We start from the raw sequence: 18,597 nt of genomic DNA on the forward strand, positions 1-18,597 counted from the left end.
AGGAGGAATCGAAGCTCACGTAAGGTAAAGCTTTGGGCTCAGATCTGAAACCCACAGGATGGGCTCTCAGAAGGAGCAGGTAGACGTGCACTGAGCCACAGGCAGCTGCTAGGAGGTGAGAGACTCTGGACCGGTCGGAATCCTCAGGAGCCTTCAGGGGTGCCAAAGGTAAAAGACAAGATCAAAACAAGCTTAGTAACCGCCGTGCGGGTCCAGTTGGAGTCGCGATAAAAACTAATAACGTCAAAGAAAAAATTGGTGGATTTGAGCCGGTAAAGTTGTTTGAATTTCTGTATGTTCACACACACATGCATGCACGCGCGCGCACACACACACACACACACACACGCCAAAACACGTTCTAGGCATAGGATTATTGTTCTTAGTTGTTATCCATCAACTTAAGAGAAGCTTTAACGGTCCAGGTAAAAAATATTACCAACAATTCAAACAGTAAACACGAATGACTAAAAACATGAAAAAATGTTAACCTTTCTGCTGATTAAAAAGTGCAAAATAGGGGAGCCTGGGTGTCTCAGTCGGTTAAGCGTCCGACTTTGGCTCAGGTCATGATCTCGCGGTCCGTGAGTTCGAGCCCCACGTCGGGCTCTGTGCTGACAGCTCAGAGCCTGGAGCCTGCTTCTGATTCTGTGTCTCCCTCTCTCTCTGACCCTCCCCCATTCATGCTCTGTCTCTCTCTGTCTCAAAAATAAATAAACATTTTAAAAAAATTTTTAAAAAGTGCAAAATAAAACAATGCAATTTTTTCTATTGAATCAGCAAAGTTTATAAATGACTCTATTACATATTAAATTACTCACTCCCATTGTTCTTTATTTCCTTACTGGTTTTTCTTACTTTTCTCTATGGTGCTTTATGGTCCGGCACATTATGTATTTACTGGTTAACGCCTTCCCCCACTAGAATTTCAGCCCCATGAAGAACTGGAAATAACACTGAAATGCTGACATGGTCATCACCGAAGTGATGGAATGAGCTCTAAGATATGTTAAGGAATAACAGCAAGGGGCAGAGCATGATACAAAGTGCCTCAGGTTTGTTTGTTTTGTTTTTGTTTTACTTTTCTACAGTGTCAAACTTTCTACTGTGAGTCTATTATTTTCACGGTCAGAAAAAAAATGCCTTAAACATTTCGCATATGCACACGTGGACTTCCATATGCAGGCGCCATACCTTAGCCTTGCCGTTCCAACAATGTGGTACGTAAACCAGCCACACTGGCATCGGCTGGGAGTTTGCTGGAAATGCAGATTCTCAGGCTTGCCCCAGACCTGCTGCTATGGGTTGACTTGTGCACCCCCTTAAAGTTCACATGTTGTTTAAGTCCTTCCCCCAGTACTTCAAAAGGTGACCTTCTGGAAACAGGGGCACTGCCAATCTAATCAGTGGAGACGAGGCCATTTGGGTGGGCCTAATCCAGTATGTTGGTGTCTTCATAAAAGGGGGAAACGTGAACACAGACGTGCACACAGGGAGAACGCCGCGTGAAGATGAGAGCAGAAGCTGGGGTGCTGCTTCTACAAATCAAGGAACAGCCGAGATTACCAGCGAAGCATGAGAAGCCAGGGAGAGGCATGTGCCAGGTTCTCCCTCACAGTCCCCAGAAGGAAGCAACAGCCCTCCAACACCTTGATCTCAGGCTTCTTGTCTCCAGGAGGCTGAGACAGCAAATTTCTAAGCCGCTCAGTGTGTGGTTCTTTGTCCCAGCAGCCCCAACAAACTAATATGTTTACTGAACATAATCTGTAGTTAGACAATTTCTCCAGGTAAGCATTTGCATATTAAAGTGTGAGAAACACTGCTGAGGGCAAACATCCTCACCTTGACTCTGTCTTATAAAACAGGGGTGAGGGGGGTGCCTGGAAGGCTCAGTCGGTTGAGCATCTGACTTCAGCTCAGGTCATGGTATCACAGTTCATGGATTTGAGCCCTGAGTTGAGCTCTGTACTGACATCTCAGAGCCTGCTTGGGATTCTCTGTCTCCCTCTCTCTCTACCCCCCTCCCCCCACTCACACACGCATTCTCTCTCTGTCTCTGTCTCTGTCTCTCTCAAAAATAAATATTGAAAAAAAGAAAATAAAATGTTTAAAAAAAATGAGAGTGGGGGGAAGGAAAGAAGGAGAGAAAGAGGAAGGAAGGGAGAAAGGCGGAAAGCCAAAAGACCCTAATAGCACAAAAGAGACTAGATTCATCACTTAGAATGGTGTTCTTGGAGAAAAATTAACTTTTGCTGTGGACTATAAACCTTGCTATTATGTTTGCTGAGCTATCTGTTAAAGATTGATTACTAGTTTTATATTAATTTGGTGCCTGAAGCTCAACTTTTAGGGGGAAGTGGGGACATAAGTTACATGGTAACTTCAAATAAAGTCACCCTCCTGAGCCCTTCCTGGTAAAAGGATTTCTGAATTAGGTCCATGTTGGCAACTGAGGGGCTCCCGGGTGGCTCAGTTGGTTAAACACCTGCCTTCAGCTCCGGTCATGATCTCACGGTTCGTGAGTTCGAGTACCTCATCGGGCTGACAGCCCAGAGCCTGGAGCCTGCTTCAGATTCTGTGTCTCCCTCTCTGCCCCTCCCCCACTTATACTCTATCTCTCTCAAAAATAAATAAAACATTAAAAATTATTAAAAAAACATGTTGGCAATTGAAATTCAAGTAAAAATTTCTTCCAAAGTATGCATACATGTTTTTAATGAGGAGAAATAAACATATTTTAACATCTCTCAAAACTATCTTTTCTATCTGAATTATGTTGTCATTTCTGCCATGGCCTAAATAATCAGCAGATAGGGAGGGCTGGCTTTAGCTCTGCTATGAAATGGTCTGACCTGGTGTTGATGTTAGTGGAAGAGACCAGGAATGGCCCAGGTTAGAATACAGCTGGGAGGTGACCTTCATAACCTTCCTGGTCTGTCCCTTCCCTGGTTTTCCCCTGATATTAAACATTTCTGACTGAAGTTCTATTCTGTGGGAAAATACTGCCTAAAAGAGCCTGGAGGTGTTAAAATTGAGTTCAGTACTTTAAAAAATTACAGTTAACAATGTTACAATTCATGGATTACATATCATGAAAGGCTATTGTGAATGACTATAAAGGATTTATCCTATCATCTTTATACGCTTTAAACATTTTTTTTAGTTTTTCAAATTGATAACTCTTCACAGGACTCCAAATTCAAAAGGTAAAAAGAATATGCAAGGAAAAGCACCCCCTCTAATTCTGACTTCCAGTCATCCAGGAAGCAACCGATATCACCAATTTCTTACGTGTTAACATTTGTTTCTTTTTTTTAATAACTAAAACAAATGTTTTAGCTTATTTTTTGAGACAGAGAGCAAGGAAGGAGCAGAGAGTGAGGGAGACAGAGAATCCCAAGCAGGCTCCACACTGTCAGCACAGAGCATGACTTGGAACTTGAACCCAAGAAACCTGAGATCATGTCCTGAGGCAAAATCCAACGCTTAACCAACTGAGCCAAGAAGGCGCCCCTGTTTCTTTCTTTCTTTTTTTAAATGTTTATTTATTTATTTTGATTGAGAGAGAGAGAGAGAGAGAGAGAGTGAGTCTCAGGCACCCCTGACACTACCAGTTTATTGATCTTGTACAGAGCAAGGATTAGGGGACTACATGGAAGAAATGGACCCCTCATTGGTTCACCTGGTCACTCCACCATGTCACTGCCACGTGAAGACTGTAGTCACAGCAGACTTTGGGATCAGCCCAGCTTCGCCAGGTCTTGAAGGCCTTGATGAGGGAACCGCCCTTCTGAGGAATGGCAAAATCAATGATCATGGTGGTGCCTCCTGCCAGGGCAGCCTGGAATCACAAGAGGGTTTCAACAGTTAGCCATCAATTTTTCAGCCGAGTCACTTATCTCCTTGAACGCTGTGCGTTTGCAAGCACTTGTGGGTCCACGAAATTGCACAACGCTGCTTCCTGTTTAAAAGACCCAGAGGGACATGAATAGACTTTCCATAAATTAAAGTTTGAAGTGCTAAACTTGCTGGACTTGCTTCCATAAAAAGAATGGCATGTCTGGTGAGAAGAAAATGGCTGTGGCCCAAACAAAACAGAGTGAGGATTGCAAGGAAAAACCGAAATGGAAAAATGGAGAAGACTCAAAACTTTTTCTTCTCAAGAAGACCGTATTCATCACTGTGAAAATCCCAATGCATTAGCATCAGTCTCAGTGAACTGGATCTCCAACTGCCTCGTGCTCCACACAGAATCCTGGAGACTCACGTGATGCCTGCTTCGCCTACATTCCCCACAACCAACTGGGGACCCTTCGTCTTTCCTTAACTCCCGACTCTCCCCTCTAATCCATCCCCCTGGTCCTGGTCCAGCCTCTTCTCCTCCTTCAGCTTGATCTTTATATCCCACCCCCTCCACAGACTCCTTGGTGCAACTGGAAGCACGTTCCACAGCACAAATGTGACCACTTGACTCCAAAGGTTAAAACCAGATGCTTTTAACCACCTCTGGACTGAAGTTGAGTCTTCTCAACATGGTCTACGAGGCCCCACGTGATCTGCCTCAACTCGTATTTTCCTTGGCACATTACATTATATGACACTGCCTTATGACTAAATTTAAAAGTAAGTTGCTCAACCAAGCGTCTTTGATGAACTACTGAAATTGATTTTACTTAAACTAAAATCACAGGGTGGTTAATGTGCTTTAAGTGTTGCAGTCAAACAAGGTAGGTAAAGAAAACAAACGTAGCCAGGAAGTGTGGTGGTGTGGTAAAGGCACTGGCCAAGGAGGCTGACAGACTTCAGAGCATAGAGGTTAGATTCAGCACCTGTCATCTGCGGTACCTGAGAGGCCAAGAGCCCCTCTCCCAGGTCCCTCCAATTGCACCCCCATCAGCCTCCCTGCAAAGCCGCCCAGACTCCATGTGTCCCCCCTGGTTTGCTGGCTCTCATCTTACTTCAATAGATTTTTTTTTCCTAAGTCACTTGGCCCCACTCCAATTCTTTTTGCTCTGAAAAATCTCACTTTTTGTACAGAAGCCTATACTTTGTCTCCACCTTTAGATAACAGTGCCTTATTCTTGGCAAACAATACACATTTGCATTTCTTAAGAAATCACTATTGGTGTAATGACAATACTAGGAAAAAATCCTCAAGCTCTGTATTTTTATTTGAATGCAGATTAATCTTCTTGCCGTCTTCCTTCCTAACGTGTCTTCCCAGTGCGATGCGGATATCCCTTGAGGATGAAGGGCATCTTTCTAACAGAAATGCTGTTAATTCAAGTGTTAGAAGAAAAGTACTTTTTTTAGTGCCTACTGAACTACAAAATCAAGCTTAAAGAACTATCCTTTCCATTCTTTCCATATTAAAAGTCTTCCACATTCAGGATGTAGGCAAACTAGATATGATGCTGGTGGAAATAAAATAAATGGTGTAGCTACCTTGGAAAGCAGTGTGACACTTTTTCAGAAAGTTAAACATAGAGTTACCATGTGAGCCAGTAATTCTAATCCTAGGCATCTATGGGTGGGAAATAAAAACATGTCCACACAAAACCCTGTACACAAATATTCAGAGCAGCAATATTTATAATAATAGCACCAAACCGGAACCAACCCACGTGTCCATAATGGATGGATCGACAGCAGAATGCAGCATGTGAACACTGTGGAATATTATTCGGCCATAAAGAGGAAGCACTGACACATGCTGCGATGTGCATGAACCTTGCAAACGTTACGCTCGGTGAGAGAAGCCAGTCACAGATCATGTAGTATATGATTCCACTTGTACACAATATCCAGGAGAGGCAAATGCTTAGAGACAGTAAGGAGAACAGTGGTTGCCTTGGGCTGGAGGGGTTGAGTCGAGGTGCCAGCTCACGGGCACGGGGCTTCTTTTTGGGCTGATAAAAATGCTCTAACATTGGTTGTGGTGATGATTGCACAATTCCAGGAATATACTAGAAACCACTGACCTTAAATGTACACCTTAAATGGCTGAATTGTATCATATATGAATTATGTCTTAGTGAAATTATTACCAAAAAAAAAAAAGTTTACTACATGTAAGCTATGGAATGAGAGGGGTGGGAGGGCCCACAAATAATCAGACAGAGGTTCTCCCGTTCGGTGTTTATAGACTGCAGCGGGCGATGGAAATAAGAATAAATAATTATGACAAAATACTCAGTTTGTAATACCAGGTAGCAAGTATATTTCTACAATAAATGGTAGTCTAGAAATTGCTAAGGGTAGGTAAAAATCGCTAAGCTCCTTGGAAGAGGTCCCGGGGAAAGACTACTGGGAATTCAGAAGAGGGAAGGATGAACAGAGGCCAGAGGAGGCATGGATTTAAATTAGCGTTAGGACACACACGTGAAGTTGCCAGCCGGCTAATAATATCTAACTGGCAGTGTGTACTTCTAATGTGCCAGGAACTGCTGACGTTCTGGATGTTCTAACTTTTGTAATCCTCTCACCAGATCTGCAGCAGGGAATATTATCAGCCCCTGTTTAGGGTGGAGGGAACCCAACACAGCACTACCAAATAACTTGACAGAGGCCGGACTGGAGTCAGGTCATCAGGTGCCAGGGCCTGTGCTCTGAGGAACAGCCAACAGCATGGGGGATGCTCTGAGGAAGGGCCCGTGAGGAAGAGCCAGCCCCTCAGCAGAAACTGGTAAGGGGCAGAATTAAGACCTGGACTAGGGTTGGAGCAAAGCATTGGTTCCGACAAGAGGAAGGCTGCACCTTCAGCAGGGGTGGCGGGAGTCCGTGAACTGATTCTGACAGGGATGGCTGATGGTGGCAGATGAGGGGACACCGGAGGAAGGCAGCTCTGGCGAGTGTGGTGTGCAACATCCTGAGTGTGAGGTGCTTGGGCACATGTGGACTTTGTGTATTTGCACACAGAAGGAAACACAGACCTGACGCTGAAGGCAGGGGAGAGTTGGGGCAGTCACCTTGGAGAGGATGCCAGAGGGGTCCTGAGGTTGGCCGAAACGACCCCAGGAGAGAGAAGTGACACAGGATAATCTAAATCATAATACCTGTTCCGGAACATTCCAACACTTAGCACAAAAGCAACAGTACCATGCCCAGACAACCATTTACAGTGGCTGTTTCTGGGTGGGCATAATTGCAGGTTGCTTTAATTTCCCTCTAGTTAAATTTTATTTTTAATATTTGCTAACTTTTCTATAACAAAGCACAAGCTTTATAAGAAGAAAACAAGACTTCATGGACAGATGATAAAAATACATGCACATGATAGGTAATTACATGGAGACTGTAGATGGTCTTCTTGCCAGACTGTAGATGTGATAGTCAAAGGACCATTTACTAAAACAACAGCAGACCAAAAGTCCTGGGGTTACAATTTGAAGCTCCCCAATCAGGATTCTTCACACCTGCCCCACCTCCCTCATTACCCGGGAGCAGGAAAGGGAACCGAGAACCACCCTTTACCTCTTCTTTGTTGCTTCTGGTTCTGTTTCTCCTCCACTCTCTTTCTCCCTGTCCTCCCCCCAAAATGGGAACAAATTTCGAGAAACCCTAGTGAATGGGAAAGGGTGTGGGAAGATGTATGGACAACAAAATCTACCTGTTACCAAACCACCGGGGGGCATGAGCCACTGGCCTCCGGGATCCCGCTGCCACCCTGGGTCCTGGCAAACAGGCACCAGCCACTGTCTGCTCCCCAGCCTCCTCTGAACCTCTTTTTTTAAAAAAATAATGTTTTACTTATTTTTGAGAGAGAGAGCGCAAGTAAGGGAGGGGCAGAAAGAGAGAGAGGGCAGAGGATCTAAAATGTGCTGACAGCAGCCAGCCCGATTCGAGGCTCGAACTCATGAACCGTGAAGTCATGACCTGAGCCAAGTCAGACCCTCAACCGACCGAGCCTCTTTTCTCCCCTCATCTCCTGATCTCCCTGGTCTGTCTGGTTACCCATGCTCCTTTCACTGCCCAAAGGGATCTCAAATCCTTGAATATTATTTCAAGACCTGAAATGGCCCTTCCTTGTTCTACTGGATCTGGGGAGTCACGTGTGTGCCAGAACTGAGGATGTACAATCCCAAGTAGAGGTAAAGGAGATGTGCTCCTCCTAGGAGGTATTTGCCTCTTCATTTTTATTTATTTATTTTTTTGGAGAGAGAGAGAAAGAGCAGGGGAGGGGGCAGAGAGAGAAAGGGAGAGAATCTTAAACAGGCTCCACACTAAGCAAGGAATCCGCCACGGGGCTCAATCCCACAACCCTGGGGTCATGACCTGAGCTGCAATCAAGAGTCTAAGGCTCAACCCACTGAGCCACCCAGGCACCCCACTATTTGCCTGTTCAAAGAAGGGCTTGTGAATGTCCAGGCCTGGGTTAAGCATCTTATTATACACATTAGCTCGTTTAATTAAGCCTTTCTACAGTCTGGAACAGGTAGGAGTTGTTTTTCTTACTTCACAGTTGAGGATATGGGGGCTCAGAGATGTCGTATGATTCTCCAAGGCAACATGGAGGGGCACAGGACTCTGAGGGGTAAGTCTGACATTCAGCCTGCTCTGGGCCTCGGCCCTACGCCGGCTGGTTCACCTGAGCCACTCTTCCATAGAGTGCGATCTGATTTCCAGCCAGTTGCTCTGGTCATCAGTGAATCATTACTTGGAGAGAGGCACAGGTTGATAAAACGAATCAAGCACTCAAGAAACCAAAAGGCTTAGGAAACTAAACAACTGTCAAACTGTGAATTGGAAATCCACAAATGCAACAGAACTTTATTTAGCTCACTAGATGTTCGTCACTGTGACAATCACTGTGGAAGTAATACGTCCCTAGAAGGTCTACAAGGAAGGGCCCCACACTGCTGCTGCTTCCCCTTCACAGACCTATTGCCCCTGGAATAATCTCCTTGATTCAACAAACCGACCGGTCAGAACATCACATTCCCAGCCCACCTCAGGTAGCCACAGCGTCTGTTTAACTGCTTTTATCATCGGAGGCTTTTAGGTTCACGTCACAGATGTTCAGGGTTTACCTAACATTTGAGGAATGGAGAGAGTTTAGGCAGGGGAGGGAGAACCCGTAGAGGGTGAAAATTTCTCTCATATTTCTGTGTGAACCTCAACTGTCTCCTTCGTTTTTGCTGCTGATAGACTTCACGCCACTTTTATTTGTCAGAGAGCCAAACAAAATGTATTTACCTTATCTAATCTTGGCTCATAAATCAATTCTTTCAGCTCCTAATTACTTTGGCTGTTCTCCCTTGAAAACCTTCCAATTTATCTAAAGCCTTCTTCAGGGGTGGGGGGGGGGTGGAGGAGAGCATGTGCTGTATCAGGTGCAAATGTGATAGAACATAAATTGAGATAAACTCCAACAGCGGGGTCACAATATTATATAACACAAGATTCTATTTAAGAATGTATTAGGTTGTATATCACTATTGAAGGCATCCCAAGCATCGTCTTCCTTTTGATGGTGTCACCGAATTTTCATTTCTAAGCTCATCCTGGAACCAATGAGTTTGTCTTATGAAAATCACTCATAGGACCTGCTTAATCAACCCAAGTAAAGCAGAAGGAGATGGAAGAGGGCAATTTGAGCCTTAGGGAAGGGGGCTGAATTCTCAGCTTTCCTATAGTCACTAAGACGTATGAAAACAAACTTCAGGGTCCCAATTTATGTTCCGATTCCAGAAGCCCATTTGGCTTTGTAAAGATGTCCTCCGCACTGCCGCTCCGTGCCCGGCTCCTTGTCTCCCCAAGTCTGAAATATTAGCCACACCATCGTCCATCCAATTGTGCAAACCAGACTGAAGAGTCACCCTTGGCATTTTTCTCTCTTCTTCTCAACATTGCCAGAGCCAACCCATTGGCAAGCCCAGCTCTTCCCCAGGCTGCCTCCTACATCATCCGTGAATCTCCTTACTTCTTGCATCTATACCTCCACTGCCCAGTGCCACCTACATCCTCTGACTGGACTAGAGCAGTAGCCTCTTCACTGTCACCTTGTCCCTAGCCATGCTCACCACTTCTGATCTTATATTGATTTCCCTTTTGCTCTTACAATGGAGAAAACACAATTATTACACATCCCATAAGGCTGAAACTTTAGCTGACTCCTCTGTTTGCTATTGAGTCACCTCCCTTCCAACCCATTTGACCCATTTCAATGACACTGTTCCTCCCTCTCCTTGGAGAGCTCTGAGCTCTGTTCTACCTCAGAGAGAGATGTCACTCCTGCTCTCTCCTCCCCAGCCCCTCCTCTACTTGGTCCAGTGACTCTTAACCCTGGGTACACACCAGCATCATCTAGGGAAATTTATCCCATCCCTCAGAGATCCTGACTGGATGGATGTAGTTTCAACTCTGTATGTTCTGTGCCTATTACAGTGCCTGGTACACAAATATTCTTTAAATGTTTAAGGGAATGTTAAAAAGAAAAGCACAGGCCCAAGAGGGAGTCACTAATGCTAGCTAGGCCAAGTCACCAAACCAGAGTTTAATACCTAACCTTACCGCAATCTCAGCTCTGCCTCAGAAATGTAGTCAGGAATTTCCTGGTTGGCACCAATGAGGTAATCTGTCATCTGGACCCTCTCTATCCCCCAAAGTAAGATGAGGTAATCTTCAGGATAAGACCCCCTGCCCTTCCCCCTAAGAGAGAGTGACCTTTCAGGAACCAATCCTTTCTTTTCTTTTGCTAAATAATTTCCCTCTCCACTCTCCTTCCTATAAAAACCTTCTATTTTGTAAACTACTTGGAGCTTCTTTCTACCTGACAGATGGGATGCTGCCTGATTCATGAATCGCTTAATAAAGCCAATTAGATCTTCAAATTTACTCAGCTGAATTTCTGTTCTTTAACAGGAGAAAGGAAGGGAGGGATCAATGAATTTCCTCCAGTAGCTATGAGATGGAGTAATTATGATGATTCACTTTTCCAATAGCAAAATGAGAAAGCAGTGTAATTTGCATGTTAATGTGACATTTCATTTCTTAAAAATATTGCTAGCCCTGGCCATGGAGCTTTCTGGATCCTTCTATGAACATGTTAATGTGGAATGTAGACTGAGCGAATATGAAAGCTGAATGCTCAGTTTTCTCCAAAGCTCATCACCTAATCAGTGTTAATTAACAGATTAGAATCTATATTGGCCTCAAATGACTTCTTCTTTCTTTCTTTCTTTCTTTCTTTCTTTCTTTCTTTCTTTCTTTCCTTCTTTCTTTCTTTCTTTCTTTCTTTTTCTTTCTTTCTTTCTTTCTTTTTTCTTTCTCCCTCTCTCTCTTTCATTCTTTCGAGACAGAGTACACAAGGGCAGGGGAGGGACAGAGAGAGGGAGAGAGAGAGAGAATCCCAAGTAGGCTCTGCACCATCAGTGCAGAACCTGATGTAGGGCTTGATTTCACGACTGCACCATGAGGTCATGACCTAAGCTGAGATCAAGAGCTGGATGCTTAACCAAATGTGCCACCCAAGCACCCCAAGTGATCTCTTGTTTTATAAAAAAGATTACACTTTATTGTACTTTAACTTTTAAGGTCTTTGTTTTTATGTGTGAACAGATCCTCAGGATTTGGGAATTCATGAGTATCACCATATCAATTTCTCTAGTACTTGCAATGAAACATAACTGAAGAACTGAAGTGTCCTCCCTCAGTTTGTTACTTGACCTATGACAGGAGAAGCACAAAGTGGAAGCGAGCAGTAGACTCTGGGCAGCTGCTCTCTTATCTGCTAAATAACTTGCTCAGAAACATAGTTTGTGATGCAGCAAGCCATTAGGACTGGTGACCTGGCGAAAGGGAAAATGCCAGACCTTAAGCATTCACTCAAAAATAGTCACAATCATCAAAGTTAAGCCCACAAGCTCAAAGTCTACTGTATATAATTTATCATGAAGGCCAACATACATTAGAGCCCCATATACCTCTAGTCTGTCTGCCATTGGGAACAGAGAGCATGGTTTTCATCTCTACCCCAGCCACAGTGCCAGCCACTTTGTGGGTTTCCAAGAAATATTTTGGCTGAAATAATAAAATCTAATCATCAACTTGAAAAATCCTTAGTTTAGGATCATTCCATTTTAAATTGTGGTGCCAGGGTCCAGAGTATGCCCCTGTGGCATAAAAATCATTTTGAGCTGAAGGTATTTAAGAATAGGTGTGTGAGAGTGTGTGTCTGTGTGTGTGCGAATACCCTTATCTGCCTAAAAGCAAAGCCTCCCAAAACTCAACTGTAATAAATCCCCTTCTAGGAAGTTTCACCACCAGGGAAGATTGACTCTTAACACCTGAGACTAGAAACTTGCACCACACCTCAATAGACCTTGTCACAAACCATCATATTTCCCACCGATTTTCTTAAGAGCCCATCTGTTTTTCCTAAAAGTCATTTGTTTCCCCATCAGTGTCCTCTCTACTCCCCCTCTTCTCTTATTAAGAAGTCATTTATGTTCCCATACATGCCCTCTCCTTTCCTCTCCCCTGTTAAGGTGGTATATAAACCCCAAATTCTAACCACCTCTTGGGTCACATTTTTCTGTGAACCTGCATATACCTGAATTTTAAAGATCTGTCTTTTCTCTTGTTAATGTGTCTTTTGTCAGTTAATTTGCATGTCCCAGTTACTAAACATAAGAGGATATAGGAAAACTTTTTCCTTCCTGACAGTAGCATCATGGAAACCTTGATTTACACACTACCTCTGTTGGACATTAAAAACCCTCAGGCAAATGAGGAGGAAACATGCAGTGGAACTGAAAAGCAGGGAGAACTCAAGTATGAAAACTGTAAGAAGGCAAGTCCTAGATTCTGTCAAGTTCAGCGAAAGAATTCCTAACAAACAACACCCTTAATGGGGCCCTATTTAACATCAAGCGGTTTCTAATTAATCTTTGAGATTTTTTTTCTTCCTCTGATTAGTGCAAAGATTAACTTTGTAATCAGTAAAGAGCTACTCGAGAAAATCACAGAATTATAAACTCTTAGAGCTGGAGCATGCAAGCTATTAGCACAGGAAGAGCATTCAAAGCTCAGCTTCACCAGCAATGAAAAAAAAGCTCATTTAAAAACATTAAGAAATTCTGTTTTTCCTATTAAATTGGCATTGATTTTTTTGTTTAAGGCAGTAGTTACAATTAACCAGGATTCAGTGAAATGAGAATTGTATGCGTTGCTCATGGGAGCATGAACTGATCTGGGAATATGTATTAAACTCCTTTAAGATCAATCTAAGACTCTTTGGTCCAGTCATTTCACTCTGAAGGGCGATTTCTAAGTCAATTATCAAGAATCCGTATGATAATTTATGTCCCAACATTGTTACACAAGCAAAAAAACAAAAAACAAAAAAACAAAAAACAAACAAAAAAACCCCCAAGAACCCAGAAACCACCAAAATGTCAACCACTGAGAAGACAGGAAGGGAGCTTTTAACAGTTTATGAAACAGGATGAAAAACGGGTAGCGTAGTTGAAGGAAGGATGAATTGGTTCGGAACATGCTGAGTGCAAAGTGCTTGTGGGACATTGAGGTTGTGATATCCTCAGACAGGCCGAAATAGAAACCTGATGCACAGAGACAAGAACACAGAGAGAAACCTGTGAGGCTTAGCCTTGGCGAGGACAACAGGGCCCTGGAAATCACATTCTCCAACGGCAGTTAAGGTTCTGGGGGAAATGTGTAATGAATGAGGCTGTCTCCAGAGAGCACACAAAATTTAGTAGAAGGAAAAATGTGCGCCCCAAAGAGAAAACCGTGAAAATACGGGAAGCAAGATGTTAAACATTATAGGTGATTTAAATATTATTTTTCTTTACGTTCAACTGTATTTTCCTTTTTTTAAAAAAAGGCAGTTATTCAAGCAATATATATTGAGCAACTATAACGCTCCAGCATTTTCCTGAGGGCTGGGTAATGAATAATATATATTGTTTTCATTACTTTCACTTTTTTTTTTAAAATTGAGATTGTTCTTCCAACCAAGGCATCATAATATAGATAAGGAAATGTTAACAACTCTGAGAGAAGAAGTGACTTGCCCAAGGTCACACTGTCAGCCCACACAGCTTCCAAAGCCCAGCCTGGAGCTCCCACAAGCAACAGAGAAAGGGATCTGACTTGCGACCAAGTTTTCTGAAGTGCAGTTCTACAACGTGAAGAAATTCTATAAATACACCACACACGCATGCTTAATCATACACCTTCCACTGCCTTATTATAAGCAATCATCTTGATGGCAATTTACCAAAAAGTCCCAGAGCAAAGCGTAATTTCCTTTCTTGACAGTTTTGAAGACTTTTGTCCTACAAAAGAAAAAGAAAAAAGTGTTCTGTGTGTTTTCCCAATTAAAAAAAAAAAAAGATCCTTATACCAGCTACTGATGCTGCCAGATTTTTAATGTGAGCCCACCCACTCCAAGCTGCATATGTCTGAATATCTATATCCATATCTATCTATCTATCTATCTGGAAACTGGCCAGGCTTTCATAATTTACTCTCTTATCACAGGATATAGTAAAAGCAAAGTCGTAATTCCTTCAACTTTACCTAACTCACAATATCCATTTGCATTTAAAAAATCCCATTGTTTTTCCTCATGGATATTGAATATTGGAAAACCACTGTACATCTAGTATATTTCAACAAAATGAAATATGATTTCTTTAAAGCAGAAAATTATTTCCATTAGTTACATCAGATAGAAAGCTTTTACCTGTAATTAAGTAAATCAATTCTAGGCTTGAAACCCAACCTATGCCATAAATTAGACTTACAAAATATGTAACCTTTGGTTGACCTATATTTCATTTTTTAAATTGGGCCCCATCACAATCTGGTGACCAATAAATAGAATACCATGAACAGTATCCCTTCTATGTGTTAGGTATTATAAATGATCTGCCTGGTGCATGCAGAAAGTAAAAGCTATTGGTCTTAACATTTGGGGCCCATCTCTGAAAGCATAATATATCATTTCTACTTTATAGCTTTCTGTATGCAAGGTACCCATTTCTTACCCTTAGAAATGATGCAGCCATAAATTCAAGTACAAATGCCTCACAAACCTAACTCCTGAAATATGTATTTATTTTGATAACCTTAACTGCCTCCAGCTTTGGGAGAGTGAAGAGCTCCTGTATTTCTTAAGGATGACCCTGCTCTGTTTTTGAGAAAAGCCATCTCACATCGGCATGTGACGTACCCAGCATTTTCATCCCAGCACCTGCCACACGGACAAACATCACACATTTTCCCAATAGTTTCAGAAAGGAAGTGAGCCTAGTAGGTAGGTAAGAGCTCTAGCAATGGCAGGCAGTAAGGAATTTGAAGAGCCACTTGGTCACTGACTGGTGTGTGGCCTTAGGCAAGTGACTTAAATTTCAATTTCCTCAGCTGCAAAATGAAAGAACAACCCCTGAGATTGTTGGAAGATGGTGGACAACTCAGCACAGTTCCAGCACATGGTAGGTGCTTGATAAAATAAACGTTATGTAATGGTATTAATAAGATTTTTTCAAGATTAATATACAGCCCAATCAACATCTACAAAAGATTTCTTTGCCCCTATTTCCCCAAACCAGAAACTCCACCAACACTGCCTTGGGAATTATGAAAGACTCTATAAAAGAGGGCAAAGTGAGTCAATAATGTTGTCCTTCCAGAACTCAGGCCAACGCTTTAATGCTCCTGTGTATCTGTGTTTACCCATGTGGAGTCTCCTCTGTTTTGGGGGGCAGGAGAGGTGATCTCCTGGGATCCAACTGATTTTGAAGTAGACTTCTGTAACTTAGTGTCTTTGTGAGGACTGTTTTCGTGTTCAACATGAATTTAGCCTTTACTAAATCTTTGACCTTAACATCTCTGACCATATTGTTTTCGGTTTAAGTAAGATCCTAAGCTCATGAAGGACATGTGTCTGTTTAATAGCTTGACAACATTTAAATACAGAGATGCCTAGAGAATCAGCTGGTGGATAAGTTCTTTCAGATGTTGATGACTATAATATTGTGATATGCTTCAAAGACCTTCCTTCTCACAATAGAATTGCACATCTCTCCATGCTAGGAATCCCTGAATGGCCAAAGAACGACAGACAGAAGACTAAGAACCACCTTCCAGGGCCTTGGGGCATACACGGATGATCTTGAGAAAGCGAAGGAATGTTTCTCCCCAACAGCATTCCAACCCCACATCCTGGCTGCTTCTCATTCTAGAACCTTGCTGAGAAAAAGGGAGATGATGTGGGGTAATGACACTAGTGGTCCTGGCAGATGGCCAGAAAGAGCGGCTCTGCACCTGGCAAATGGGGGTGTCAATGAATGCCCTGCCTTTAGCAAAGCACTTTGTTAATGATGAGCCTGTGGTAACAGCAAGAGTATGTACTGTAACCAAAAACAACAGGTTGCAAATTATGGACAGGTATGCACACAGGCCCATACACACATGCATAATACCACATCAATTATGTAAAATAAAGCATATTAGAAAGCACAAAAGCAATATACGGACACAGGAGTTGTCAATGGAGTTAGAGATTATGGGTACTATTTTTCTTTCTACTTTCCTAATACTTTTTTTCCAATTTTGTACAATCATGTATTGCTTTTATATATGAAAGATTCACTTAAAACGTAAAAAATAAGTTTGGGAAAGTTTACTTTTAAAGTAAAGGGCAATGAATGTTCACTTTTCCCCAACAGAAATGATATGTCCCACAAAACACTTTGACCACTGCCCTGATGATAAAGGTTAATAATCAGTAACTAGGAGTAAGCTTTCCAAACATCGATGTGAACAGCCTGCCCAGACCCTTCTCTCTGGATCAAATTGTTCTTTTTTTCTATTAAACAGTGTGGTCAATCATAGATGATTGAGAAATGTGGACAGAGTGTGTGTGAGGAGAATAAAACTATTGGAAAGAAGTTAGTAAGGTAAACAAACTACAGTTCAAACTACTTTGAAAGCCTGTACAATTAATATCTTGACGAATAGCCTGATTTGTTTCACACACAAGAGTTTAGGCCTTAAGGATATCAATACCTTCACCCCAAAATGCAAGCCTCAAGGAGGGCATGGGCTTAGCTTTAACCAAAGTGCTGAGTGGGGTTGTAACTTTATGTAGCTGTAAGGCAGCCCAGTTTGTCTCCAGATCTTATTTTCAGGAGCTTTGGAGAAATGTTCAAGGTTCTTTTCATTGAGCAGAGCCTCTAGGCCTTTGTGTCTAGAGAAACCCAACCCTCTCCCACCTTGGTTTGATGATCTGATCCTCCTGCACCATCAGCCAAGCCCCAGGTGCTCAAGCATCAAGAAGGAGGTCCATATTCTGTATCTCCTGGGCCAGCTGATTAAGAAGAAATGGGGCCAGGTTGCCTGGGCACCCGTGTGAGTGCTGGGGAGACCATTCCTGGAATATTTCTCTTCTAAATTCTTGTCAGGGGGCGCCTGGGGGCCTCAGTCGGGTCAATGTCTGACTCCGGATTTTAGCTTGAGTCATGATCTCACAGTTCCTCAGTTCAAGCCCCCCACCTCCGGCTCTGTGCTGACAGTTCACAGCCTGCTTGGGATTCTCTCTCTCCCCTTCTCTCTGCCCTTTCCCTACTTCCTCAAAATACATAAATAAACATTAAAAATAAATAAATAAATTCTTGTCAGGGCTGTGTCTTTTCCACTGGAGGGTGGAGGCAAAGATTGTGGACCCAGTAGGCTACCAGCCTGCCCAGACTTGTCATCCACTACCCAGCATACGCTGCCTACTTGGAGTCAGGCAGTATCTACTAGGGGAACGGATTTTTCATTTGGTTTTGGCTGGGGGTGGAAGATGGGGAGAAATGGCTGGGGGTGCCGGGTAAACAGAGAGATTGTAGAGATAGTATGGAACACTTGCGGACTTCCATAGGACAGCAGCGACAATGGGGAAGGCGCGGGGAGGGAAGGGGGTAGTTGGGGAGTATAGGGTGCAGAGAACTGAGGGCGAGAGGATAGGCTGACTTAAACGTGTCAAATTACCCAAAGCGAGGAGTAGCGGGCGTGTGGCTTGGCCTAAGCTGGGGGGAAGCCAGCGGGAAGGGGAGCCTGGTAGAAGGGCGCCCGCAAGGGACCGCCCACCCCGGCCCTACGGCCGCTCGGTCGCGGCTGCAAGGCTCGCTCCGGCCCCGCGGGCCCCTAGGCGCCCGGGGGCTCCGGGGCAGCTGGGGGAGGCCCGCGGGCTCGGCGGGGCACCCGGGGTGCAGGGCGCGGCGGCGCTGATACCTTGGTGCCCTGGTGGAAGTCGTCCACGGACCGCGCGCCCATGAAGGGGAACTGCATGTGCGTGTGCGTGTCGATGCCGCCGGGCAGGACCAGCTTGCCGGCGGCGTCGAGGACCCGCAGGCCGGCGGGCGCGCCCCCGGGCGGCAGCAGGTCGCGGCCGAGCGCCCGCACCACGCCGTCCTCCACCAGCACGTCGGCCACCTGCGAGAGGTCGTCGTTGACCACGCGCCCCCCGCGGATCAGGAGCCGCGACGGCGCCGCCATGGCGAGGGGGGCAAGGGCTGCCGACCGCGCATGCGGGGTGGCCTCCTTCGCGGTCCCCGAGAGCGGCCGACGGCCTTGGCTCCGGGA

At 44.0% G+C, this 18,597-nt stretch overlaps 1 protein-coding gene across 1 annotated transcript in view; it reads right to left on the bottom strand.

Moving 5' to 3' along the window:
* DPYS (dihydropyrimidinase) overlaps window positions 1-18,597 on the bottom strand; it is an 80,418-nt gene extending 61,821 nt beyond the window's left edge. Inside the window, exons 1-2 of the mRNA XM_042972997.1 lie at window positions 18,247-18,597; window positions 3,683-3,841 (exon numbers count right to left, since the gene is read on the bottom strand). Coding sequence (XP_042828931.1) covers window positions 3,683-3,841; window positions 18,247-18,510 — 423 coding nt within the window. The 5' untranslated portion in view covers window positions 18,511-18,597. The remainder of the gene's footprint in view (window positions 1-3,682; window positions 3,842-18,246) is intronic.

Source organism: Panthera tigris, chromosome F2 (assembly GCF_018350195.1).
Source record: "Panthera tigris isolate Pti1 chromosome F2, P.tigris_Pti1_mat1.1, whole genome shotgun sequence".
NCBI lineage: Eukaryota > Metazoa > Chordata > Mammalia > Carnivora > Felidae > Panthera > Panthera tigris.